The sequence below is a fragment of the Ammospiza caudacuta genome, chromosome 1 (assembly GCF_027887145.1).
Source record: "Ammospiza caudacuta isolate bAmmCau1 chromosome 1, bAmmCau1.pri, whole genome shotgun sequence".
NCBI classification, from domain to species: Eukaryota; Metazoa; Chordata; class Aves; order Passeriformes; family Passerellidae; genus Ammospiza; species Ammospiza caudacuta.
This window is the reverse complement of record NC_080593.1, coordinates 32443252-32469516: the sequence shown is the minus strand read 5'-3', so window position 1 is coordinate 32469516 and position 26265 is coordinate 32443252. Positions and strand designations below refer to the sequence as shown.

General features: G+C 40.3%; 1 protein-coding gene across 1 annotated transcript in view; it reads left to right on the top strand.

Annotated features, from left to right (window-relative positions):
• RAPGEF5 (Rap guanine nucleotide exchange factor 5) overlaps positions 1–26265 on the top strand; it is a 155937-nt gene that overhangs the window by 33827 nt on the left and 95845 nt on the right. The window contains exons 6-7 of the mRNA XM_058801400.1: positions 3476–3542; positions 10297–10345. Of these exons, the coding sequence (XP_058657383.1) occupies positions 3476–3542; positions 10297–10345 (116 nt within the window). The remainder of the gene's footprint in view (positions 1–3475; positions 3543–10296; positions 10346–26265) is intronic.

Below are 26265 nucleotides of genomic sequence, written 5' to 3'. Positions count from 1 at the left end.
GTGAGGGTGCTTTTTGAAAAAGTATATATTGTAGGAATTGAATTTTAAATAATGGTACACCCTCAAGGGAATGTGATATTAAAGCAGAAGGAGACTTTTCCAGGTTCAAAATTCTTCATGCTTGATGCAAATAATAAACTACTAAACCACAGTCAGAAAGGGAATAGGTGTGATGAGATGTTTGTTAAAGTTGTCTGACCTGGTTAAATAAAGCCATATTCTCCTTTTCATGAGGAAAGAGAGCAATTCTAAAAACCTTTCCCTGCAGTGTTTCCCTTTTCTTGAATATATAAGCTGTTTTGCCTACCATTAGAAGCACAGGATTTTTTAATAGTTTAATATTTTTGTACTCATTTTTCTGTCTTAGCTTTTCCCACAATCTATATTGATTGCATTAACTCTATATGTACATAGGGATAGAGAAATTCTTACTTCATTAATGAAGTTCCCTGCTTTTGATGAGATCAGAAGCAGCTGCCTGCTTGTGCACCAGAAGGCAACATTGGATGTCTCCTGGTGGTCCCAGAGGCCAGATGACCTCTGCCTCCTCTGCAGCTGTGGGCTGCATCAGTGGGTCTCTGGAGTACCATGGTTCTGCTCTCAGAACAGAAGGAGCCTGTAGACCTGAGTAGGCAGTGGCAGCTCTGGGGACTTCCTTCAGCAGCTATTCTGGAAACCCTGTTAAATAAACACAGCTCAGATTTGACTTGCTGTACACATTTTTGATAGATGCGTGTTTGTTTCTGGGCAGTTTTAGCAGTGTTACCAAATACAGTAGAAAACTGTGGAACAATGGAAATACTGTTTTGAAGTCTGAGATGTGCTTATGATTCCTGAAAAAAAGCTCCGTGTTGGCCTTGGTGGAAATTCCTTACATTCAACATAAAATTGGTGGGATTCACCATGGAAAACAAGTCAGGGCACAACAGATTTTCAGCAGCTCATGCTAATCTGAAGGCTAATGTTGTGTGTATTCCACGGGATTCAGACCCTGTAAATGCTGTCAAATTAGATGGGACAAATGAAGAGGCTTCTTGGGGTCGTTAAACACCCAGTGTTAATCACAGTCATTCTACTTGAGCAGAAAACAAGTGAACATTGCAGTACCCTGAGAACAAAAAATCTGAGTTGAAAGCTGTGCCATGGGCTCCCTTACAACCCTGAGTAATCACTTAGGCTCTTATTTAATGCCTCCTGAATTATTTTCCAGTTACTGCAATGGTGTTGCATCAGGTGTTTAATCCTTGGGTGCTTCTATTTCCTTCTTTGTAAAAGGGAGTGTTAATAATAATTTCCAGAACCACTGGTAGACTAAGGGAACGTTTCAAGAATGCACTTGGTAGCTGAGACTGTTGAAATTTATCACACAATACTTTTAAAAATTATTGGAAGGTATGTTAGCAGAGTTTGTTTTCTTAGTCTTTACATTGCTTTTTATTTTCAGGAGTGTTGGACTATGTTCTCTGTCTCCTGTCCTGAAACAATTTGTTTCTATTGATATCAGAAAAGTAACCGTTCTTAGAAATAATTTGGTTTTCATGCAAACAGCCAGGATGGCATATTGATTTAGTTAGTGCCTTATGGAGTTCCTGGAAAGCTTTTGCTGAACACAAACAGCTCTCAGGTATTACATGGAAACTGACTTGCCTGCTTGCAGATCTAGAACAAGCATCCCTGCATCTCACTCTGCTTAGCAGACTGAGCCCACAGATCTCTCAACTATATAAGCACTAATTTGCCTGGGCTTTGTAGCTCCTGTTTGGTACCGAATCTCTAGGTCCCAGCTGTCCACTTTTGAAAAAATTAGGCTGTAACTGTTGCTGTTGTCCATCGGCCTGGGTGTCATAATATACCCTTCCTCTCTGATTCTGAAGAGCTGACTCTAATTTTAGTGTATTCATTGTTTCAGAAGTATTTGATGATCATATGCAGATAAATACTGGGAGTATTTTCAAATAGAAAATGAAGTGATAAGGCCCAAGAAGGAACTAGCTATGTTATGTGCTGTTCTAGGTTTATAGATTGCATCTGTGCCTGTGTCTGCTGAGCACTCTTCTGCCTCCAATTTAGAAGAAGCAGGTCCTGGCCTGGTTCTGAGAGATCAGAAGAGAACAGATGCGTAGAGAAATATCTAAAAAGTTCAGTTATTTTAATCTCATTCCAAAGTATAAAGAGAAAATCTGAATAAATCAGTCTTGGTAAATGAAAATGCATTCATTTATTTCTTTTGGGCTCTTTATAACACTTAAAATGTTAAATCACATTTCCTTTGAATAGAAAAGGCAGTTGTGAAAATAACTGTGATTTTAATCTGAATTACCATTTTGATTTGAATTTGCTTGCCCCAAAATGAATGCATGTGTCATTCTGTGCTTTCTGACCTTAATTTTTTAATCAGGGAATGAAATTTTTGGACATGGGATGTAAAAACTTCAATATACCAGCTGCATATTCCAGCTGTCTTGCCAGCTCTCTCCCCGAGGACATCAAGGCATATAAGCAATTAAATAATTTAGTCAAAGACAGAAGCTTCTGCTAATACCTGGGATTTATGTTTATTTCAGCAGCTGCAGTTTTGTGTATCTGTTCTGCTTGCTGTCATGCTTCTTGAATACCATGAAAACTAAAGATCTCAAGGCATTTTCTTTTATTTCTTCCTGTAGTTATATCCCTATAAAATTGGTGTAATGCTTCTGACTCTCCAAAATCTTCTGAAAGGCTTACAGATGCTTTAGTGATGGGAATTAGACTGTTTTAAAGAAAAACACAGTCTTATCCTGTACTGCCCACTTTTGTGTGGCTATTTCCACGTGGGTCAGATGGTTTCTAGGAGGGTTGTACCTTTACTGCCTCACTTTTGAAAAGACACATTAAGTCTCTTTCTTGCAAGTCACTGTCAAGACAACCTAATATTGTTCTCAGCTGTCGCTTTGGTTTGGTTATTAATGGCTTCTTAAATGTATTATTTTCACTTTCACTTATTTTTTCTGAATATTGAATTTCACTTGTCACAAAATTATTTTGATGTTGTCTGTTTTCATCTACATGAAGTTGTATTCCATAGGTGCTGCTCCACACCTTAGCAAAGCTGGGTGGTGGGCAGATATAAAACTCATTGCTCCATTCATAGAGTAAGTTTTTAGCCAAGCAAAAGATGCCATCAAATAAAGCAACTCTGTTCTAAAGGGTCCTGCATTCTGCATTCTTCATCATATTTTTATAGCTGAGGAATTCTCTCACTGCTTCACGTTGGTCGGATCAAAAGAGTTCTTGACAGCAAGGGACAAAGGGTGTACTCTGTCATTACTGACATGATTAATTATTGTCATGCTGCAGTCCTCATTTTGATGTGGAATCTCAAAGGCCCTTTTACATTACTGCCTGTGGCTACACAGTTCCTTACTTTCCAGGAATCAAAAGATGTTGAAACAGAATGAAAGAAAGAAATAATAAAATCTTATTTTTATTTTTTAAGGCCTGATCAAAAAATAGAAGATACAGCAGAAACCAATGCTGAAATTCTTGCTCGTCTCACTTCTGCGGTAAGGTCATTGCATCAAAGTTTGAACTGATCATGTTTGAAATATTGTCATGTTTTGGATCCTTTCAAATTAAAGACTTAGTCTAAGTGAACAGATGTTTGTACATGAAGACTGTTTTTTTAGTCTCTGGAAGGGGAGAGCTTTACTGAGGTCTTAGTGTGCAATTCCAAAGCTATTAAAATCAACCCAAGCAAGGATTGCAGCAGCCTGCTCTTGTAATATATGCTATTTGTGGCCCAGAAGATACCAACTTGAAGGACCAAGGTGACTTTTGTGTGATGTGCTTTACTCTCAGACCCTCTTGGACAAGTCTACATCAATGGGAGACAAAGGGAGGTAAAAGTTTTCAGCAGCCCTTGTGTAGATTATCATAAACTTCTGAGGAGACTCACCTGAGAAACCTGAGCTTCCCAGCTATGTTTAGCCTCAGTAAACTTCATCATAATAAACCATAGCTTGTTCTGTCTCTGCTAGAGTGTGGTGTATCTTGTTTATATTGTGAGATCACTGTTCTAAGTAGAAGAAGATAGACAGGACTTCAGAAAGTTAAGCTAGACTGACTCAATTTAATGTAATCTGTGTGATAGCACAGAGTGCACCCTCAGAAAATTAACAATGCAACACTGTGAGGAATGGTTGGTCACCATCCCTGGAGGTATTTCAAAGATGAGTGGGTGTGGCACTTGGGGACATGGTTTAGTGTGGACTTGGCAGTGCTGGGTTAACTTGATGTACTTGATGATCTTACAGGTCTTTTACAACCAAAATAATTCTATGATTCTATGGTTGTGCAGCTACTTAGAGGGACTTTGACAGTCTGGAGAGATGGGCCAACAGAATCTCAGCAAAGTCAGCAAAGGGCCATGCAATATCCTCTATCTGGGAGAAATAACCTCATGATTCTATGTGGACTGGGGGTTGACTGAAAAGCAGCTTTGCAGGAAAGGACCTGGGGGTTCTGGTAGACATCAGGTTGAACCAGAAACATGCCCTTGTGGTAGAGAAAACAAGTGCTTCCTGAGCTGCATTAGAAAGAGCATTGTCCTTAGGCTAAGGCAGGTGACAAGGTGTGGAGTCTTGGGTCCAGTTCTGAGCTCTCACTACAAGAGATATGGATGTCCTGGAGTGTATGTGAAAGACCATGGAGATGGTTGGGGAATAGAGAACTTGACTTACAAGGAGAGTCTGACAGAAGTGGGAGTGGGGCTTGGAGAACAGAAGGCTATGGGAGGACCTTATTTATGTGTACAAATACCTGATGGACAGGCTCTAGCTGGCCATGATTTTCAGCAGAGGTTTGGATCAGATGATCTCCAGAGGTGCTTTCCTACCTCCACCACTCTAGGATTGTGCAATTCTGTGAACACTGCACCTAAGTCATGGTATCATCAAAACATGGAATTGGTGTTAGTTCTGTTTTTGGCATGTGAGAAAGTAAAGAGACAAAAATGAAGCAAGCAAGATAAACCTTTTATGAAAAAAGCACAAGGATAAGAGGTATTTTAAGAAAAATAAGGAAAGTGCTATTGTGAAGTTGTTGGAAAATGGAAGGAAAGGAGAATTTTTGCTGTCTTTTGTAAAGACAAATGTCTTTACAAAAGATATTTAATAATGTGTTTGGAAAGCTAGTGATTCTGTATGTTCAACTTTATTCAAGAATATTTTAAAATGTATGACATAAGCAAATGCTCTGTTTTAAATATCTTTTTTTATGGTCTCAATATTCAAATTCCTTGTTTTCTCTACTATTTTCTTAACTGAAAATGAAAGGTGAACTCAGAACCTCAATGTCCTCCATTTTTCTTACCATGCAGAGCAAAAATAGGAAATTGTGAAAGACTTTCTGCAAAGTTATATTTTTTTAAAACACTTGTAAAACACCAACTCTATAAAACATTGTCAGTATTCTTCAAAAGCTTTGCCTATCAAAAATAGAATAATGGGAGTTTTGTCAGTTAAAAAAAAAGGGACACGCTCAACAAAACAAAGTGCTTTTGAGTTTGAGAACTGGATCTAGCTGGCTGCACTTGGGTAACATGCATGTCCTTAAACACCTCATTGACAGTGAGCTCAGAGTGTTTCACATCTGTGAGGTCAAACCTGTGAACTACATCCTGAGTCACTCCAGCAGTAGGGCACCTGGACAGGGTTTTCTTAAATGAACCATTTTATTACTGTAGCTAACTAGCTAAAGAAAAATTAGGCAGTTCCATCTCCAGATGGCCTGAGACCCATCTATTGCCATGGTGATGTCAAGAATCTGATCTTTTCTCCTGCATTTTCTGATTTTCTGCAGAACATTTTAGTCCCTCTGTAATGATTTTCTAGTCTTCCCCTGGGAAAAAGGCACAAGACCAGAGCAGCATCCTCCAAATTTTGGCATCTGTAAATGAACTTTTCCTGTTTATCCCTCCAGAATATTGCTTTTCCTCCATACAGTAGATTGGGACATAAAAGACTCTCTGCAACTGTCTGGGAAGTCTTTTTAAGTCCCAGAAGAATGTGAAACCTCAGCTCACAATATTCAACAGACTGTCCAGTGTCTTGGTTCTTTTTTTTTGTAAGCAGGAGCTGGAAACTGTAAGTGAAGTTATTAACTATTACTGGAAATATGTTCACACTTTTGGCTTTTCGGCTCACTGAATGTTTATGTATTTTGTACAAAATTAAACCATTCTTCTTTGAAGAATTCATAATTGAAAATCCTGCTCATGATACTCTTCACACCAGAATTTCAGAAGTGTGGAAAAACCCACAAAATCATCCCTACTACTAGCCCAGCAGTCAAGCAGTCAAAGATTAGAGTTGACTTTTTAATTGGAGATGAAAATCCCACTGCTGTCTCTTCTACTTTTGTTTTTGCTTTTCATGGAACAAAACATTTTTATGAGGTCAGAATAAAATTTCTGAGTCAGCTTTTTTTCAGGGGATTCCATTCCAAATTTTCAAACGTACACCGATTGTGATGATGCAACCCAAGCAAAATTGGAGGAATCTGTGTGCCTAAAATATAAATCCCTCTTTTAATCTATCAAATTATGTGCTTATATCATATGCTCCATTACATGAGGCACCAACAAAACCGTCAAACTTCAATTCTAAAGGCAAGCAGTGCAAAATTTGCAAGCAGTGCAAAATGCTGCTAGAAATACATTTGCATCATATAATCTTTTTTGGTCATGAATTTTTAAAAGAATGCAATGATTACTCATGGGTTTAAAAAAGGCATTCCAGAGCTGTCATGCATCCCATGTCATGTCCCAAAGAGCAGCCTCATATTCAGTGTTTTGCGTGCTACAAGCAGAACATGGTGAGATAGCTATGAGTGTTTCCACTGCAAAGCCTTTTATTTTACCTTGTAATGGAACAGATTATATCAGGATGTTAATGAAGTGTGTCTGGAAAATAGTTTTCTGGTACTTTATGGCATCAGCCAATATTACTTTTATTTAGAGCCCATCAAACTATCATAACTTGAGATGCAAAAATGTGAACCAGTTTACTGTTTTTCAAAACCCTGCTGTTTAGAGCCTTCTGTTGCAGGATTTTAATTTTGAGTTTCTGTAAGGATTGGCGCCTTGCCTCTAGATTTGAAGTCCTGCTTGGCACAATAGTATCTAGACTACTGTCTCACACAAAACTACTATGGGCAGAAAAAAGGGAAAGGAAAAAAGATGGTATGCACTGTCTGCTAGATGCACAGTCATGTCCACTATGACAAAATGACAAGATTTGCAATAAGAGCAGTAGTTGTCATTTACTTATTAAAATTCTCTATTATTTCAAGACAAGATTCACCATATAAATGAGCCATTTTTACTTAATCAAGCAGAAGTATACCCAAGTATCACTTTCTATGCATACTCTTCTATATTGCAGAAAGAAAACTTGATTGAGATGTGGTAACATGCCAACTCCTCACTCAAAATGTTCTCTTTAAGACTTTCATAATAATTCTGTAAATATTGTGTGGTGAACTGGCCTTTAAACTGAATCAGTTTTGACATCTGCAATGTTACTCAAATGGGATACTGTTTAGATAGTGTTAGCTTTGTAGCAACAAGCTGTATGTATAAAACATATTTTAAAATTTAATATGTCAATATGGTAGGCATAGTCCTTGTTTATATATTTTATTTTGTGTCTACATTATTATCTTCAATGTGATGTGCGACTATCGATTTTGTCAAACAGGCAGTGACTGAAATCCTGTTAGGAAGAAGCATGATAATGGGTGGCATGTGTGCAGTGAGGAGTGAGTGTTATACATGGATTTCCATTGGGGTAATGATGCAGAGGAATTGCATGTCCAGCAGGGATGTCAAGTGTATTTATGCTAAAATAGACAAAAGCATATAGATTATGAAATCTAGGGGCACCACTCAGATCCAGTACTGCTCAGCAGTACCAGTTCCTTGTGACTGGAATGAATCCTATGAGAGGGAGCTCAGATTGTCCTGATGGAACCCTTTGATGAAGGAAATTTTTCCTACTGTTAACACCAGAGAAACATATTTTCCTCCTGCTTTATCTAAAGGGTTTTGCTCAGGTTAAGTAAAAGAGCAGCTGCATTCCTGGCCAGCAGCAAACGATGAGATATTTAGCTTGATGTAGACAAAATATAGAAGCCCAGCCTTTTAATTATGTGTGATTTTAGCACTATCTTTCAAACCTAAAAGGTGCCACCTTATAAACAAAAGTAATATTGGAAATACAACTGCAGGATGCCACAATGCTGCCTTTTTGTTCTGACAAAATGGGTTTTTCTTTGCACCATGGAGAGGTTTGCCTTTCTGGAATATTTGATTGGGTTAAGAGATACATTTGCAGTTGTTTCAGGTTGTAGTGTCTCTTAAGCATAAGCTTAGGATAGTGCATTTATTAAATGCTAGGAGATACAGATGAGACATCAGTGAAGTGCTTCTTACTGTCAGTAACCTCTGCCAATAGACCAGAATTGAGCCATTGACATGGGTACCTTCTGAGTTTAATGAAGGGAGAGGGTCTGAGAAGTGTAGCCATGAAAAGTCATGGTGTTGTTCAAACAAATTGGACTTTTATTGAAAATCCTGTTCTTTATTAGATAGCTTGTATGTATTATTATAATACTTGTGTATAGCAATTGCTGCAAGGAAGCACATGAGTTGTTTTTCTGTTCTTTCCCATTTTACTTGAAGTTTATGCTTACATTACCTATGATTAATATTTCTCCAGACATGGGAATCAGTGTACAGGAAGGAAGGAAGGGAAGGTAATACTGCCAGCTTGCACAATTATGCTGGAAACAGGATGACATTTAAGAAAACCATGGCACTGCCTTCATATTTTCCTGCTTGGAGTGGCAGAGAACTCTGTCCCTCTCAGCAGGGCAGCATCAAGGAATAGAAAAGATCCTTTTCCCTTGCAAGGACAGCAAAAAAATCTTTTTGGTCCTTTGCCACAAAGGAAAGAAGGATGCAAGCAGAGGAAGGACGTGGCCTCTGGTGTGACCGGCTTCTTCCACATGCAGAGTGTACTGCTGCGTGGCTCCTGAGGATCTGCAGTTACCATTGTACTGAGATGCCCTGAGTGATTTTGTCTTTCTGCTCAGACCAATATAATGCTAACTATTCTTCTTTCACGTTTTCAAACTTCTCTTCAGAGTCATGAGAGAGTTGTTAGCAATTGTATTACTTTGGGAATCCTTTATGGGCTTTGTGCCTTATGACTGAGCTACATATCTTGCGAATGATGTCTGAAATTTCATGTCTCTCAGAAACTGCATGTCAAACCTCCCACTGTAGAACAGCCTTGAGCCTTGCCTAGGTCTGTCAGACAAGATGGCTAGCATGCACTGCTGGAGACTTTGTACAGAGAGGTGGGGCAATCCCTAGAAAAAGTTGTAATGTGCCATATATATTTTTGAATAGTGAAGACAGCCTATCTTGGGAAAATTGGGGAAATTGTAAGGTGCATGAGAGAGCATTTGGTGCTCTAGGCCAAGTGCAAGCAGCTGCAGTGGGACAGATGATGGCAGTGAAGAAGTAGAAAGCATAAGAATAATATATAGAGAAATTATAGAAAAAGAAATTATATAAAAAGAAATAGACCTATGGAGAGAAGTGGTTGTTGAGTTGAGCTGGCTAAAGAGAAAATAGCTGGTCTATACAGAAAATATGAAGAATGGCAGGGCTGTTTTACCACAGGCTAGTGAGGGACCCTGTAAAACTGAAAATAGCCCTGACTTCTGCATTTTCTTCTCAAGTGAAATTTTTGTCCAGCAATTCTCAGCCATGCTACTAGGAGAGGTTGTTTCCTCCTGGGAGATCCAAAAAGTGAAGGTCAATTATATGCAGGAGAAACCTCTGTCAAAGCTCAGCATGAAGAACTCTCTTATTCCAGAGTCACACAATAAATCCAGCATTACAGTGTGCTCATCAGAGGCAAAACAAATATGTAACAAGGGAAGGGAGAAGATTTAAGTGTGTACTTGTGAAAGAGATATGCTGTGCAAATAAATTACAGGTCAGGCTACCGAATTGCCCACTCCCTAAGGAATGTGGGGTATTTACATGAAATTAAAGTCACAGAATTCCCAGCTGAAAAGGAGATAGATTTGCTAGGAAAACTGACTGTAGTTACAAAACCAGGCATAATTCCACATGCAGTTGATTGCTGCAAAGCATTGATAGCTCTTATCTTACCAGTATTGCATTTTGTTCTATTTGACTGTGCCAGGAACTATAACCATCCTTTTCTTTTCCTGATATTTTAGGTACAGAGAGAACTGGCTGCTGTAATTGCCTTGAAAGCAAGGAAGTCAGGTGAGTCAGGCTGAACTTCAGAGGGCTTTTTGTAATGCTGTTCCCTTTTGTCATTTCTTGAAGTATCTGAATTGTCACTGCTGTCTTTTTAATATGGGGAAGAAAAGATACTGATGGAGAATCTGTGTATACAGCACAATGCAATTACAGCTAAGCTTCTCTCCATCTAGCTCATTATGTCTAACAACCTAGCAAATAAAATCAGTGTTATGGTTCAACTTGGGTCTCTTTCTGGCCAAAATCACTATTTCCTCTAGGCTTGCTCTTTATAAAAAAAGCTGATGTCTTTATTTGACTTAAACTTAGGACAAATACGTTGGTCATTTTCCTTTTTTTTATCATCCAGTATTTCATGCCATCATCTTTTCTGCTTTTTACCAGCCCAGCCAGGTGTTTTTCTTACTGCTAAAGCAAAAGGACAGCTTCATGCATGAAGGTGTTCTTTCCTGCCTTTTCATCTGTGTGGCTGGAGAGGCAAGTCTCTGATCAGGGCAGGAGAAGGGAAAAGGCAATTGGATAACTGGAAGTCTCTGCCAGTAAAAGCACTCCCAAGAAATGCCGGTGCCACAGTGCAAAGGCACTGAAATATGTGGCCATCTCAGCTCTGTCAGGGTGTGGTAGCACAGGCACTTCAGCAGGTAGAGTCTGCACTGCTGAGGCAAGGAAGGAGGCAAAGAAGCCAAGTTGTGTTTTCTAGGCACTGCACAGCAACCAACAGAACCTACTTGGCCAGACCTGACTCTTTACAGGTTAACTCTCTGGTGTCTTTGTGCAGTGTCTTCTGCACCAGGCTGAATGTATTTCTAAAGCAAAACAGAGGTGGAGTGACCTTTAATTATTAGCGTGTTCCCAAAGCCATTGAGTGCAATTTGAGTGCATTTTCACGGAGCATCTCTTGTGATTATCAGTGATTTTTCTAGAAATCAAAGTCACAAATCTTGTGCTTGAACTATTTTCTGGCTTGTTCATTGTACTGCACCTCTATTGGTCTGTCTGTGACTTACAAGTACAGCACAAAATTTACTACACACACGCACAACACGCATCATGTTATTGTAAACTGGAGGCACCAAGATGATGTGGCTGGTGTAGCTGCAAATATTTTCTTGTGAAAATGTAAGTATTATAAAAAACCATTCTAGACATAGTTTGATGCTGTTTTTTTCTGGAAATAGAAGTACCCATAAGTTATACCCACACCCATCTATAAATGTAAATCTGTGGAAAGCGAGCACAAATGTGAGTGTGAATTCAGACCTGAATTTCTTCTATGGGCAAGCTTTACTTCTGGAAGTGCTGTAGTAGTTTATGATGTCAACACCCCTCAGCTGCTTGCCCTTACCTGGTGTCACCCCAGTCCCACCTGACTTGTAATGGCTGAACATGGAAATGCTTCTGCTCTGGCTCAGTGCAGAGGAAAACAGGCTATTTTAAAGAAGTGCTCAAGGTAATCTCTTATTTTGCTGCTAAATGGGCTAAGTATGGTGCCATGTATGTTTACTCCCTGTTCATGGAGGTATAATAAATCTCTCTGTTTTTAAGCAGTTTTGTCAGCAAATATTTCTATGGCTATGAGCTATAAATAGAAGTCTTTCCCCTAAAAGAGTTATTTTTAGCTGGAAGTAGTCTCTTATTTCCTTTTGGTGGATGGTTGTTAGAGTAGAATATGGGGTGGGCATTACATTAGGAATGAGATGCAAGAGATGAAAATCCAAAAGGAGAATATCTCTTGGAGTCTCCTTTTTACTGTAATTGCAATCCTTAATGAACAGGTAGAAATATTTCACTTAAAAATTACAGCCTTAAAAAAATAAAGCTCCTTATACAGCTTTGCAGTGCTGTCCAGCCTTTCCTAATACATTAATGTAAACACTTAAATATCTGTTCAGATCTGAACAAAAGATAACTCTTTAGTCAGTTTAACTAGTGTGTGATTGTTGTTGAAATTTGCATTTCTTTATGCCCCATCTTGGATGCCTGTAAAAAATGGGAGTATGATCAGGCATAACTGTAAGGTCTAATTTAAGTTAATGCCTTCAGTAAAGTAGGTGCAGAGTAAATTAGGGTGGTTGGTTATGCTCCTTTATTTTATTGCTGGTGGTTAAATTCACAGTGTAGCAGTTACTGTGAGTGATCAAGCTCTGGTCTGCTGTGCCTGGTGAAGTGAAGCACGTTTCAGAGAAAGTACTTCTGGAGCTGTAAGCCACAGTATCTTTCAAAGATATTGTTCCTCTAATCCTCTCCAAGATTCCATATAATTCCAGGAAATAAGCCACCAAAAGTCAGACAAAGAGTTTATTTTGGCTTGAAAAGAGTGGAACATGGCTTTTTGGGCCAGCTGCCCTGGGTAGCTTCCAGGCTGGTGTGAATGGCGTGGGAGCCTGGCTCATCCACCCTGGGACTCGTGAGCGGGGAGGGCAGGCAATGGGCATGGTCCAAACCTGCTGTCTGGAACCTGGCTGCAGAGGGTAATTGGTTTATTAATTAAAAGCTTTCCTAGAGATCAGTAGCCCTCCTCCCCCTTAAAAAAAAAAAAAAAAAAAGGCATTTTTGCCTAATGCAAGGACTATATAATGTGTTCCTGAATTGTTTAATTTCTGAATGTACCTCTGCTCTTAGAGAGACCCTTCACAGTGATTTAATTGTACTAGAAAAACTGGCTGATTTAAGTTTTTGCATTATTTGTCTAGAACTGCTGTAGTAATCACTATGTTAAGTTGCATGGAAAGCACTACACAAGCATATAACACACAGCTCCCTGTGCAAGAGGTGAAGAGGTTCCAAGTAGGAAGGTTTGGAGGGCAGGGGGCAAGTATTGCCTTTGGTTACCTGAATGAAACAGTTTGGTTTTGTTTAAATGCAGCTAGGGTTTGCTACCTAGTATATGTATGTGGCAGGTAGTAATTGCAACTATTGCAGTTCTGGTTGTGGCAGAGATTTCCACACTGTATCTGCTGACAAATACCGAGGTAGAGACCTGAGCCTGCTGCGGATTAGGGCACAGTATCAAATTCTTGCTAGTACAGGATCTGACTTGATGGGGAATGTCTGCTACCAGAAAATAAAACACCAGCAGGGTGTGGGGTAAAATGCCTTTCCCCAAGAGCTGTTCTTCTGTTTTTGCTGTGGTGTAGAAGAATAGGAAAAATTCGTAAAACTGGCAGATGCTGAAAGAAAAATGAAGAACCTGAAAAATTAAAGACTTCTGTGCTGTGGGAAAAAAGCTCTGTTTTCATATTCCAGATGTGTACTGCAAGTATACCACTCTGATAACAAGGCATATGCTGACAGAGACATGCTTGAGAGCCTTCATGCAGAGGAAGCTCAGCACTTTTAGTTTCTTTGCAAATAAAACTAAACCAGGGTAAAATAAGTGTCTGTAATTCTGAAGTGTTGATGGACCTCGGTAACACTGTTGACTTGAAATCACATTTGTATTTCACTAGAATAAAGCTCTCATGATAAAGGTGACCTAGGAGGGGGAAATGAGCTTGTGTACTTCTCTGTGGCTTATAAAAATGCATTGAAATAATTTTTTCCTAACCTTAGAAATAAATAGATTAAATGCTGTCTTCTGTAGTTTGGTGAAAGGTCTTGGGGAAGCAAATAACGGGAGCAGAAAGGAACTTTTCCTTTAATTGCAGGCACTCAGCATTAAATTGTTTTGTTTATTTATACCTTGCTGGCTTCTGATAGCTTCTGCAAATGTGCTGAAACCTAACACAAATGCAGCCTCCCCTCTGAAGGTTTACAAGGGTTGGCATTTATCTCAATTGCTTGTCATGGCTCATGACATGTTTCTTATGTGTTAGAGATGGTAGCTAAAACAAGGATAAAAAGCAGCAAATAGCCTAAGGCGGGAGGCTTTAGCTGGTGGCAAAGCTACACGGGTGCATGTGAACTGATCAAAACCTGTCACGTAGATGCTTTGTACTGCTGTTAATCCCATCCACAAACAAGATGCCTTGCATTTCTGTGCACAAACCCATGGCATCACCCAGCAAATCCCTTCATAGAAAAAGGAATTTCTATAACTTTATTTGTGCAAAGGATCAATTGATAAGAGCATGGAGCTTGTCTTTGTGTTTATGAATACAGGGGCTAATTAAGATAATAGCTGACAGGGTATGGTTGAGGTAGGAAGGTGGTGACTCAGCTTCTCCCCAGGCACTGCAGGAGCAGCAGCAGGTCTGTGGGTGCTTCTCCCTCCCACTGAGAAAGGCAGGGCAGCCACAAATACCCTAGAACTTGTGTGTGGTTTTTCTCCCCCTTATGAATGATATTCAGGTTTCCACTATATAATTAGATACATTTAAGTCATGCCATTCTTGAATTGGCAAGCTCTATTGATTTTTTAATATGTCCTTTACATTTTATTTATAATAATGTATAACAATGTATTAACTCCATATTTGAGATCTTCTGGATTGCCTCCACCCTATTCTTACATATATGTATGCATAGCCAGCCTTCCCCTTTTCTTTTGTATTGCTTCTGTCAGAACCTAACTGCCTATGTGATTTGCTTCGTGTTTTTATTTTAGTGCAGGCGATTCAATATGAAGCAGTCACTGGGGCTTGAGCTCTGCCAGCATGAATGAAAAGCAAGCTGTGAAGAGCTATTCCTTTTCCCAGGCACTGCAGCACCTCCACAGCACTGCTGTCAGGGCTGATTGCGTGACTGGACTCCAACACACTGCAGGCAATGTCAGCCCGGTTAAACACATGAGAACAGTCAGGCTGGGTCAGGTTAAAAGTCCATTCAGCCTCACTCCTACCGTGAGTGATGAGTAGGGGATGCTTGGAGTAGAGGAACAGAGCGAGTACAGTTCTTCTGTGTACATACTCAGCATCTACCAGCCTGTGATAGAGGGATTTTGCTGTACCCACAGTGCTGTGGTAGGTAACCCTTGCTGGACCTTTTCTCCATTAATTTATCAAACTGCTTTTTAAGCCTGCTTATACCCCTGACCTTCATCATCTCTTATGGTAGCAAGTCTCACAATTCACATGTAGTGTTTTAAAACATATTTTTTCTTGGGTTTTTTTTAAAACACATTTCTAGGACCCTCACTCTGTTGTGATATAGCTCTTTCCTGACAGAGAGTGGTGAATAATCTATTCCCTATTTGTCTTTATACTATTCAGGATTTTGTGCACATCTGTCATACCCCTGTGAGTTGTCTCCTTTCCTGGCTGTTTCACCAGTCACTCCTCATACCAAATGTCTTCCATTAAATCTGATTATCTTTGCTACATCTATTATATATATTTTGAGATGGGGCAGGCATAACAGCATACAGTATAGCAGCAACATGTGCTGGAGTTGACGCAAAGTGAGAGTGGCAGCTTCTTATCAGGGTGGAGAGGTGGAGGTATGTGGGAAGGAGCCCAGTAAGACACTCTTGGCACCATTAAGCTGTTTTATCAGCTTAGTTAATTCAGAAAACTGCATCTTTATCTTTCAGCCCATTTCCTCAAGTAGTACAGATCCTTCTGAGACTTCTCAGTAAATTTATTCTACTATAATTAGCAGAAGTTTTGTCATATGGTGCTATCTGAATGTCCTATGCTATGTTATTCTTTTTATTCACTTGTAGAAGTGTTTTTATATAGAAAATGAAAATCATTACAAATTTTACTTAGGTTTGTATACACACTTGAAAAATTACATAACAAATACATGATCAAAGGTCATCCAAGAATGGACCAGTTCAGCATTTTGTGTAAGTTTCAAACATATTAAGGACTATTGAATTTACATGTTTCATAAACAACCAGGTATTCAATATCTTTGGAGTAAACATGCACTGTTTGTTACCACTTATGCTACTAAAAAGGGTATAATGAAGTATGAAAATACTAGGTCCTATTTACAGAATAAAGTGACAGTCATGTGCAAGAGAGGTGTGCATTTTCCCTTGTGAAAAAAATGAGAAAATTTGAAGGGTGGGGAAAGGATGAATCAGCAGGATTTTACTGCTTTTCTGTTCTTTTCATATCCCTTTTCAATAGGCTTGCTTACTTAAGTAGTGCCTCATTCCATTACAACCTCCAGTTCCTCCAAGCACCCAGTTGTTTAAAACAAGGGCTGAAATTAGTAAACTGTGTGGAATGAGAGTTCTTCTGCAAATTCTTCTGCAAATAATTCTTAGAGGATTCACCCTGATGAAATGGCCACTTATAGTGAAGTTGCAGAAGAACTCAACTTCTGTTGTGCTTCTGTTAGGCCATGGTGGACTGTATCTTTATTTTCCCCTGCCTACTGAAATGTTATCCAAAGTAAAACTTCCCCTGAAAACATAGCTAGCAATATTTTAAAAGTTACACTCTACTTTAGGGTCTTTCTTTAAGGTCTGTGATTTCAGGTCTTGAAGTAAGGGAGATGATCTTGGTTTGTTCAGCCTAGAAAAGAGGAGGCTGAGGGAGAGTTCAGGGTGGTCCATCATGAGGGGGAGCAGAGGTGCAGCACTGATCTCTTCACTCTCGTGACTGGTGACAGGACTCAAGGAAATGGCCCCTCAAACTAAGCTGAGTCAGAGGAGGTTTAGTTTGGATATCAGGAAAAGGTTCTTCACTCAGAGGGTGCTTGGGCACCAGAACAGGCTCCCCAGGAAGATGGTCACAGCACGAGCTGTTTCTGAGTTAAAGAATCTTTGGGGCAACACTCTCAGGTACATGGTGTGATTCTTGGGGTGTCCTGTCAGGGATGATCCTGATGGGTCCTTCCAACTCAGCATAATTTATATGTGACTCTATGATTTTAATCGTGTTAGCTTCTTTAAGCAATGATTTTAAAACATTTTGTGCCCTACTGTAGGGAATCCCTACCCCTAGGGGCCAGTGGAGGTTACAATGATGTATTGCATCACAGGGGATCCTTCCATTATTGCTAAGATAAAGCACAGAAATGAAAAGGGCAGGATCAGACCCCTTCTAGACCTGGGGAATGATGCTCATTTGTGCCCAGCCTGAGTGATGCTGGGGGTGGGAAATGCTCTGGACAACATCAGTGAAAGGACTACAGAGTAACACTTACCAGCTGCTGTGTATTCAACAGCTGATATAAGGCAGAATGGACTCAGACCTGGAAAAAGAAGGAAAAGAGCTCTCTGCTGGGAATTGTGGTGAGAAGGATTTTGGCAGTTTGTGGGTTTGTTTTTGCAATTGTTGTAGAACCTTGGGCATAGTTCTTTCTGAGTGATCTAAGGTACTCACATAGAAGAAATCAGCAATGCAGAGTAGCTGTGTAGGGGAAAGATATTTTGCACATATGCAAACAGAGGCAGCACAGTAAGGTCACAAAGACAGCAGTTGAGCAAAAAAACAACCCCCAGGTGAATGTTTTGTTTACTGGGGCTTTGGGAGAGGCATTTACAATGAATTCACAGAATTTATTTATTCAGAGTCTTCTTTGTTTCCTGCTCCTTTCCTGGCCATGCCTGGGGGATGTTTCCATGGAATAGAGCCCTGTTTCTCTTTGCACCAGCCTGCTCAGCAACAGCCCATACCTCCTTGTTTGATCTGTTCCCAGCAACCATTCTCTGATGGGGTCTTTCTTCTCCATCCTTCTATCATCTAATTTCAGACAAAACTCTTATAGGTACATTTACTACCACGTGATTTTAAAAAAAAATTAAATATCATGCACATGAGAACAAATATCTACAATTACTAGATAAAATTTAAAACTTTCTGCATTCAAGCATCAAATGGTTCCCCTTGAGCTGCAGTTGGTACAAAACCCCTTGATTTTATCTGTTCCTGTATAAATCCTACAGCACTTTCATATAATTTTCACTTTTTTTTCTTCTTGATAAAAAATATGACCTCATATGTTCACAAGGTGAGTATGAAATATGGCTTTATCTTTGCATGCATCACAAAGGGCCAGGCATTGAAAACCAGATCTCCTCTGGCCACATGAATCAACAGTAGTTGTTTATCTATTAAAAAATGCCTGTCTCGTTTAGCCAGAGGTATTTTACAAATTTTGTTGCTCAAATGCACCATTACCTTGCATGAAATGTGGACCTTCAAAGCCAGATATAAGAGCCTGAGGCTTTAGTTCTTATAAATAAAATAAACAGAAATTCCTAACAAAACCAGTTGTACAATAATGTGAAATGACCATTATCTGACTGAGCTGGGAAATATTGGTGGTTTTCTTGGTACACTCATTTTTTAATTTATAATGGCTATATAATGTAGGCAGACCTGAGCCTCATATAAAGTAAAGTTTGTCCTTCCTGGGGTCGTTTAGAAGCAGTGGGAAGGAATGGCGCCTTAATGGTGATCAGCAAGACCAAATCCACATCTGCCAGCCTCCTTTTTTACCACAGTGGCTTTGCTCTGTTTAGATTGGAGATACCTACCCTTGCTGTTATCTGTTCCTTTTGATAAACTCTGAAATGAGAGGAAATGCTCTTACATCATTTTCTGGAGTCCTGTTTCCTATTTGAGATTTGAGAAACGGCTTGTAGCACTAGGACCTTTGGGAACTTCTTTTTCTGCATGGAAACTAATCAGAATAATGAGTACCCTCTGTGCAAATTCAATATTAGTTCTACACCTAAGGTCAAGCAGAAGTTAATGACAATTTTTTAAGTACAGAAGTCAGTTATGAGACCAACATTACATTTCACACTTTTGTAATTGTAAAATAAAATGCTGGAGTAATTTATGTTAAATTGATTTAAACTACAAAGCATAAATATCATAGCATCCCAGATTAGGGTTTGAGAGAAAATGGCATCTTTGTCACTTGTGCAATAGCTCATTCACTGATTTCCAAGTACCGTTTTTCCATCTTGTGCTTGCTGAGCTTTTTGCATACAGAGGTGCTGAACAATACTGTAAGTGGGAGCCTGTCTCTAATAATTTTTGCATTTTCTTTGTTTCTTTAATTAGCTGATTTACTCAGCTGATTGCACAGCTGTCTGGGCAACACCCCCCCAGGGGTCTGCCAACTGTTTCAGAGATATGTAATGTACTCAGTGAAGGGAAATCTGTATGGTAATTTGCATGTATATATGCAGAAGTAGCAGGAAGGAATAAGAAAGCTCAAAGGCAATTTTTGTATGGCTAATAAAAGGAAACATGTTAAGGATGAGCTTAAAAAGCTTTCTCTTTTCAGTAATTTCTGAGAAAAGATTACTCTTTCATGGTAAATAAGGAACCAATTCTCAGTTGGAAGGTTTTGTTCCTGGGATTATTGCTCTCTTACAAGCAGCTTTTGGGGATTTCAGAGATACTCAGTGCTTGTAAGTTTTCCCCTTTGGTTTGGAAACAGAACTTGGAAAATGCAGGAACATGCATGAGGATGTGGTCTGGTCTAAAATCTGAGGTTTGCAAAGCTGCTCATCTGCTTTTCCATTGCTCAGCACTAGTGCTCTACATAGCCTAGAGGCTTTTAGTTTCCCCAGTGGTGTCAGTATGAGCTATTCATTTTTTTCCACTCTGATAAATTAATAAGCATCAGCAAACATTATAACACTGTCAAACAGATCAGAACTGCCATAGTAACCAACCTCCCTAGAGCTCGCTGTACACCCTCCACAAAGAACAACAAGGGATATCACAAGTTCCATTGTTCAAAATAACAGTAAGTTTTCAAAAATAATGAAATTAGCTTAGTTGTGTGATTAAAAAAAAACAAAATGGGGGGTTGTGTTTTTTCTTAAAAGCTTCACGCCAGCAACTTCCATTTGTAAAAAAACCCAAAACAAAACAAACAAACAAACAAACAAAAAAACCAAAACAAAATAAAACAAAAAAACCCCAAAAATTTCAGAAGATAAACATTTCTCTTAAAAATTTGGAATATAAAAAGAATCTAGAAGTTGTGAACTTCTCAGAAGCTGACAATAAATCAACTGGTGCAGGCTGCTGGCAGCTCTGGAGCCTTCTCCCTGGGGAATATTCTTGCAGATTCCTGAGGTCTTGTTGGTTTGACAGGGACAAAACAACTCCCACAACAGGCTGTAACCATCCAGCAGGGATGAGGCAGTGAAAGTCTGCTGGCTTGTCAAATAAACTAAGTCCCTGTGTTCAGAAGTCTCTTTAACTCCGCCGAGGCGGGAATATGTCTCCTATGTGTAGACAGCACGTAGGTGCCTTTTACTTACTGGCTAGATGAAAGAGATTCATACATGAATTGTGATCACAGAGTACTGAAAAGGCTGAAATCATACAAAGGGCAGACTAGTTTGATGTTCTAGGATGTTAGCAGGGTAAAGAACAATACTAAATAATAAATTAATGTCTGCATTTGAAATGCAGGAGCATCTCTGAGTTCATTAGCAATATAGCCTTAGGGGTGACCGAGCTCTGTATGGCAAGCAGAGCTACCTTTGGAGTGGCTGTGGGGGCAGTGAAGTCCCCATGCAGCCAGAGCAGTCCCAGGTGAGCCGGGCAGTGTTTGTGCAGCTGGAATCCCCCATGCTCAGCTGCTACTGAGGCTGTGCCAGAGGGTTTGCAGCGGGCTAAGCGAGTTTGGTTTTAGCAGCAGCCTAGGGCAGTGCAGAAGCATGTCTGCTGAACGTGGTTTGTGGGCTCTTGTCCCCCAAAATCAGGTGGATAAATGGATTAGATTGATAGATTTCACAAGCTCCATAGATGGATTTCACAGCTAGCTCAAGGCTGCAGCTGGAGTTGTGCGGCATAAGGGGTCTGGCAGCAGCGTTGCCTTCACGAGTGTCCTGTCCCCCTGCCTGCTGCCTGGGTGCTCTGTTCTCAGCCGGGTTGGTAGTAATCCTTTGCCAATCCACAAATCCCGAATGCCTTATGGCAGCACAGAGTGGGAGCAGTCAGTACAGGGGTGTGGGACAGCCGGCAGTGATGGGAAGCTAAACTGGAATGGCCATGTGGGTGCCACCCAGAGCCAGCTGCTTGCAGATGGGCAGATGTCCTTGCCTGTTGTTCAGCAGCAAAATGATAAACTGTGATGGCAGTCCTTTCCTAAGCATTTAAATAATTAGCTTTCACAGTTAACACCCTATTAAGCCAAAGGAGGAAGTTCACACCTCTCCTGGTGTTATTGTTCCAGTCTGGCTGGCTGCAGCAGCGGAATGACGCTGGTGCCTTGGTTTGTGTTGAGAAGGTTATCTTTGCAGCCAGAAGGGGTAGAAAGAAGTAATTTCATTTATAGAAAAGGAAGAAAGCACAATAAAGCAAAGCCTTTGGGAAGATTACAACGCTGTGGGTTCCAGGAGTTGCTTTATGTGTGGATTTTTTTTAACTGTCCTTCCCACTTGCAGTTGGGCAAATGATTCTGCTATATTGAACAAGACAAAGCATTAAAATGAAATAATGTGCTTGTAATATTATGTGACTTTAAAAAATTTTACTCATCAAATGTAATTAATGTAATTAATTACCTTCAAGTTTGTGGCATAAAGCAGAGTGTGTAATGGAGGCACTGCTCTGTGGGTACCCTTGGCAGATTCCTCCTTGGGCAGGGGAAGGTCTGTAGTGCTGCTGGTGTCTGTTCTTACCCCAGTGGGTGCCAGCCTGTGCAGCTAAGGTGACCTCTTTAGCCTGTGTGTTGTGTTCCTTGCTGCTGGAAAGACAAATCCCTTCCAATGCTTTGAATCTACACTAAACTTGGTAGCACGGCTGTGAAAGCAGGGGGAGCTGGGTTGGTCAGTTCCAGTGTGAGCAATGGTTATGGTCCCTTTCCTTTCACACCCCGGTTTGATGGCTGATTCTGCTGTAGTAGCAGGAACAAAATGATTTCTTTTGGTTTCTTATTTCTTGATTATTTTTCCCTGCTGATTTAATGATCTGAAATGGAATTACTAAAGGACAAACCTCTCCCTCACAAGAGTTTTCTGACCTAACATAAGTTTACAGAAGAATCTACTAGCAAAATCTCAGCTCTGCTCTGTGGGGCCACAAGGAACTCAGATCAGATGATGGCCTTTGTGTGGCCTTGAGTGACCATAAAACATCAAAATCCTGAATTCCCCAGACTAATTTGCAAATGGATATATTTGAACTGCACATTAGCAATCTAATGCTCATTTGACTATTTTTTTTCCACTCACGGTGACCTTTCCTCCAAAGGAAAAATGCTGCAGGTAGAAAAGGGAACTGATCACTCTACATTTGTTTGTATTTTTTTCCCTGTCTCAGGTCTCAAGCCAGAACCCAAACACAACATTAAATGCATACATATAGAGCAGGGTAAACTACCTTTGCCTTTCCCTTTTATTGCTGCTTTGTAAAACATGCTGGGATATTTGTATCAGGGAGCAAAGCTGGATTTATGGTGGTGGAGAAAGAAATATTTGGCTCAGCTCCAAAGTTCACAACTTTTTTTTGTATGTACAATTCCAGAATCAGCTTTTGCCTGGGAAATACTTTCCCATCCCACCCTAAGCTTCCGCTTGCTTTTCTTATGGTTGAATTTGCAATGTCAATTTTTTTTTTATCAAAAAGTAAATGGCTAGCTAACAGTAAGTAGGAAATTATCCTTGAATTCTTGTATTTTGTGACAGAACTTATGTAGCTTGCACAGTAACCCATGAGAGCAGTGCCTGGGCCAATTAAGGAATGTCTATGAGTTGTTATAGGGTTAGGAGGCACACTGTGTCCAAAAATACTGCAATCAACTTCTTACATGTATGTGATGGCTCCCAGTACCATAAATTTCTAAAGATACAAGAATATTTTAAGAAATATGTGGGTTTTCTCTGTTTTATAGACAAAACACATAATAACGTTTTCCTACAGAAACCAAGAAAATATAATTAGGGGTTGTTGCTTGTCTATATGGCCACTTCAGCCTTCAAGGGACTGTGTTCTTGTGATGGGGAAAAGGTATGAGATGGTGTGATTCCTTGAGTGTTGTTCCCTGGGTGAAGTTAAATGGTTTACTTGTGGCTGGTCCTTATGGATTTGGATAAGAGGCAAGGAGGACAAAAAAATCAAGTTTGTGATGGAAATTTCGTGAAAAAGAGGTCAAATGCTCCTTCTCTCCCAAGAGAGCTGCAAGAACGTCAGTGTGAGGTCTGTTGTTTTTCTTTTTCCTTTAAGAAAATATTTACTGCTTCTTTTCTACATTCCTTACACAGTCTAAACAACATTGAAGCCAAGGAGAGCTGGGTCTGGATGATAAACTTATTCAGGCTTTTTGGAGTTGAGTTGTGAAATTGCTGATATAAAAACTTTTTCTTCATTTTAATTTTTTTAAGCCATTCACTTAGAGTGCACTTAAACTGAGGCAATTTTCTCATCATCTTTAAAACTGCTCATGTTAAAATCATTCAACACTCAAGGATAGCTATATTCATTGGGGGCTGTGGACATGCACACTCTTTCTCTTCCCCTGTGTGCCAGGTAAGAGATCTTGCTGCCCTCAGTTCTGGGTGTTTGCTGCTTGTCACTGTCTCCCTGGCCAGACACCATCCTCTCACCTGCCCACCATGCCAGGTCAGCCAGAGGTGCTGCTCCCTGAATGTCTGCCTGTTCATTTTGGTTGAAGATGCTCTGGGGTGTTTGCCCTGGCACTGGGAAGGGAAGGGGACACTTGTAATTGAGGCCTGTGACAAGAAGCCTGCAGTTGGCAGGCACTAACCTTTTCCCCTGGCACAGCTGTTTGTGCAGCTCCCATCTGCTCAGGACTGTGGAAAAGCTGGCCGGATCAATGTAAATCACTTAAACCTCGACTCATGGCCCTGTTACCAGCAAGGTGCCACTCCTCTAAATGCCATGATTAATAGCCAGAGTCTGGGGGGATATTTTGCCCATGAGTCCCTACAGCAAACTGATTACAGAAGAAATCAGAAAATTGAAAGGAGAATTGAGGGAATGTTCTGCTAACGCAGACTTAACAATTTGAGAAATTGCTCAAATAACCGATTTTTAGCATCTGTTAATGCCTTGTGGCATTGCAGCATTCCTCTCTCAGGCAGGTTGTTCTATAGGGGTCAACAAATCAATGTCCTGAGTGCTCCATGTCTCCCTCAGTGGCAGGGGGTAGAACAGGGTCATGCACATGTGGGACTGTGCAAGAGGATGGGGTAGCTCTTGGGGAGGAAGGCTGGGAGATGGGTTACACAGGAAGGAACTGCACAGACCCCCCAGCCTGGCTGGATAAAGCAGGTTGCCTTTAGAAACCCTGCACCAGAAAAGCAGGGGTCACACACGGCTGCTCAGGCCATCCCTCTCATTACTGGGTCATTATGTTGTTCCTTTTCCAGACTGGGGCAGAGATATGCCACAAAATCCCAAGAGAGTTTTGGTTTTGCCTAGCTTTAAATATGCTGGAATCTAGTGCCCATTATACATGCTGTCTGTTGCAGCTACAGTCTGACCCCGTGTTCTCAGTATTCACCTTGCATTTTCAGAGGTTTGCTGGTAAAGTGATGCCTGCAAACCCAATGGTGAAGATTTATGTCAGAAATTTGATAATGGATTTAAAAAGATCCTGTAATGGAATAAACTGTATTGACAGAATGACTTATTTCCCCTTTTATAGTTACAGTTACATTTTTATTACCTTTTTTTTTTTGATAGAATAACTGTGGGGGAAGAAACAAAATTATATCCTATATGGCATAGCAATATCAGCAGCAATCCTGCCATAAGAAAAAATAAATCTGTACAATTTTTTTTAGAGGTCAAGAACAGTCCAAAGTTACTTTTCGTTTCAGTTGCTAGATGCTGCCTAAATGCTAGGCTGCTTTTTGTCTGCAGCAGACCCAGAGCACCCATGCAGACACACTCAGCTGGACCTCATGGCTCACATTAGGTGTATGAGCATGGCCATGGTAACCTGGTTATGTCTGGAGATTCAGGCTGAAGATTGCATAGGTGAGGATGCCTGGGGAAGGTGATTCTCCTGCCTGCCAGCCCTTCTGCTCCTTCTGCTCATCAATCAAGTCCTGGGCTGCCTCAGCTTGCAGACATAGTTTTAAGGCAGCACAGGACAGGTGATCCGTGTCTGAACACACTGTGCTCTGGGCTGTGGCTGCTCAGATGCAGCCTGATGAGCAGCTCAGGAACACAGGGGCAAGGGAGAGAGGAGGTGGGCAGGAGGAAGTGCATCAGCTCAGCCCTCCCACCCATCCACCGAAGCCATGAGCCATGAGGTGTTTTTCAGGAAATAGATGCGACAGCTCTGCTGCTTCAAGGACACTTCTGGTGTCACAAATGCTGTGCTTAAACCTGGAAATCACTCAATATGTACTCAAGATCAAAGATACTTGAGTGTGGTTCTTCTAAGGCGATGTGTACAGTATAAGGTAAAGTCACTTTGCATGTGTTTTGTTGGGTCTGACTCTCCCAACTTGTCACATTTCAGAACATCTGAGGGATCAATGTCCCACCAAAATGCAGCAGGTGGCTGTGCTGACTGAAAGGGTACCTTGGGGTATAGAGAGTAAAACTGCCTATAGATGAAGCTGTTTGCAATACAGAAATCTGTGGTGTTCTTTCACAAGAGGTTCCTTGTTTATTTAGCTGGATACTCCTAGCTCTGGTTTTGACCATTCAGGGGATTATAAGTTTGATACAAAACTTTAAAGTCTAGCAAAACTTGCTTGTTTTAAGTGATTTAAGTCATGTTAATTGCATGGGGTTGCTCATTTCTTCTATTGTGCCAGCAGCAAAGAACTTTTGATAAAACATGTCCTGCTACCATTTATTTCTGGAGGTGATTTTCATGGCTAGTGGTGATGTCTGTTAAAATTGACATCACTTTGCTTACAAAGAATTTTCCAAGTCTGAGGTGAGGGATAAATCTGCTTATTTTGTTTAGTCTGACCTGACCTTCTGCAATATAATGGAAGAAGAGGGAGACCTTATTTTTTTATTGCTTAGGAGTCATGATGTCTTGTTACAATGTATGGAAAAGTGAAGTTCCTTTAAATGTCATTGTTTTGTCAGGACTAACAGTAGCATGACTATAACTATTTA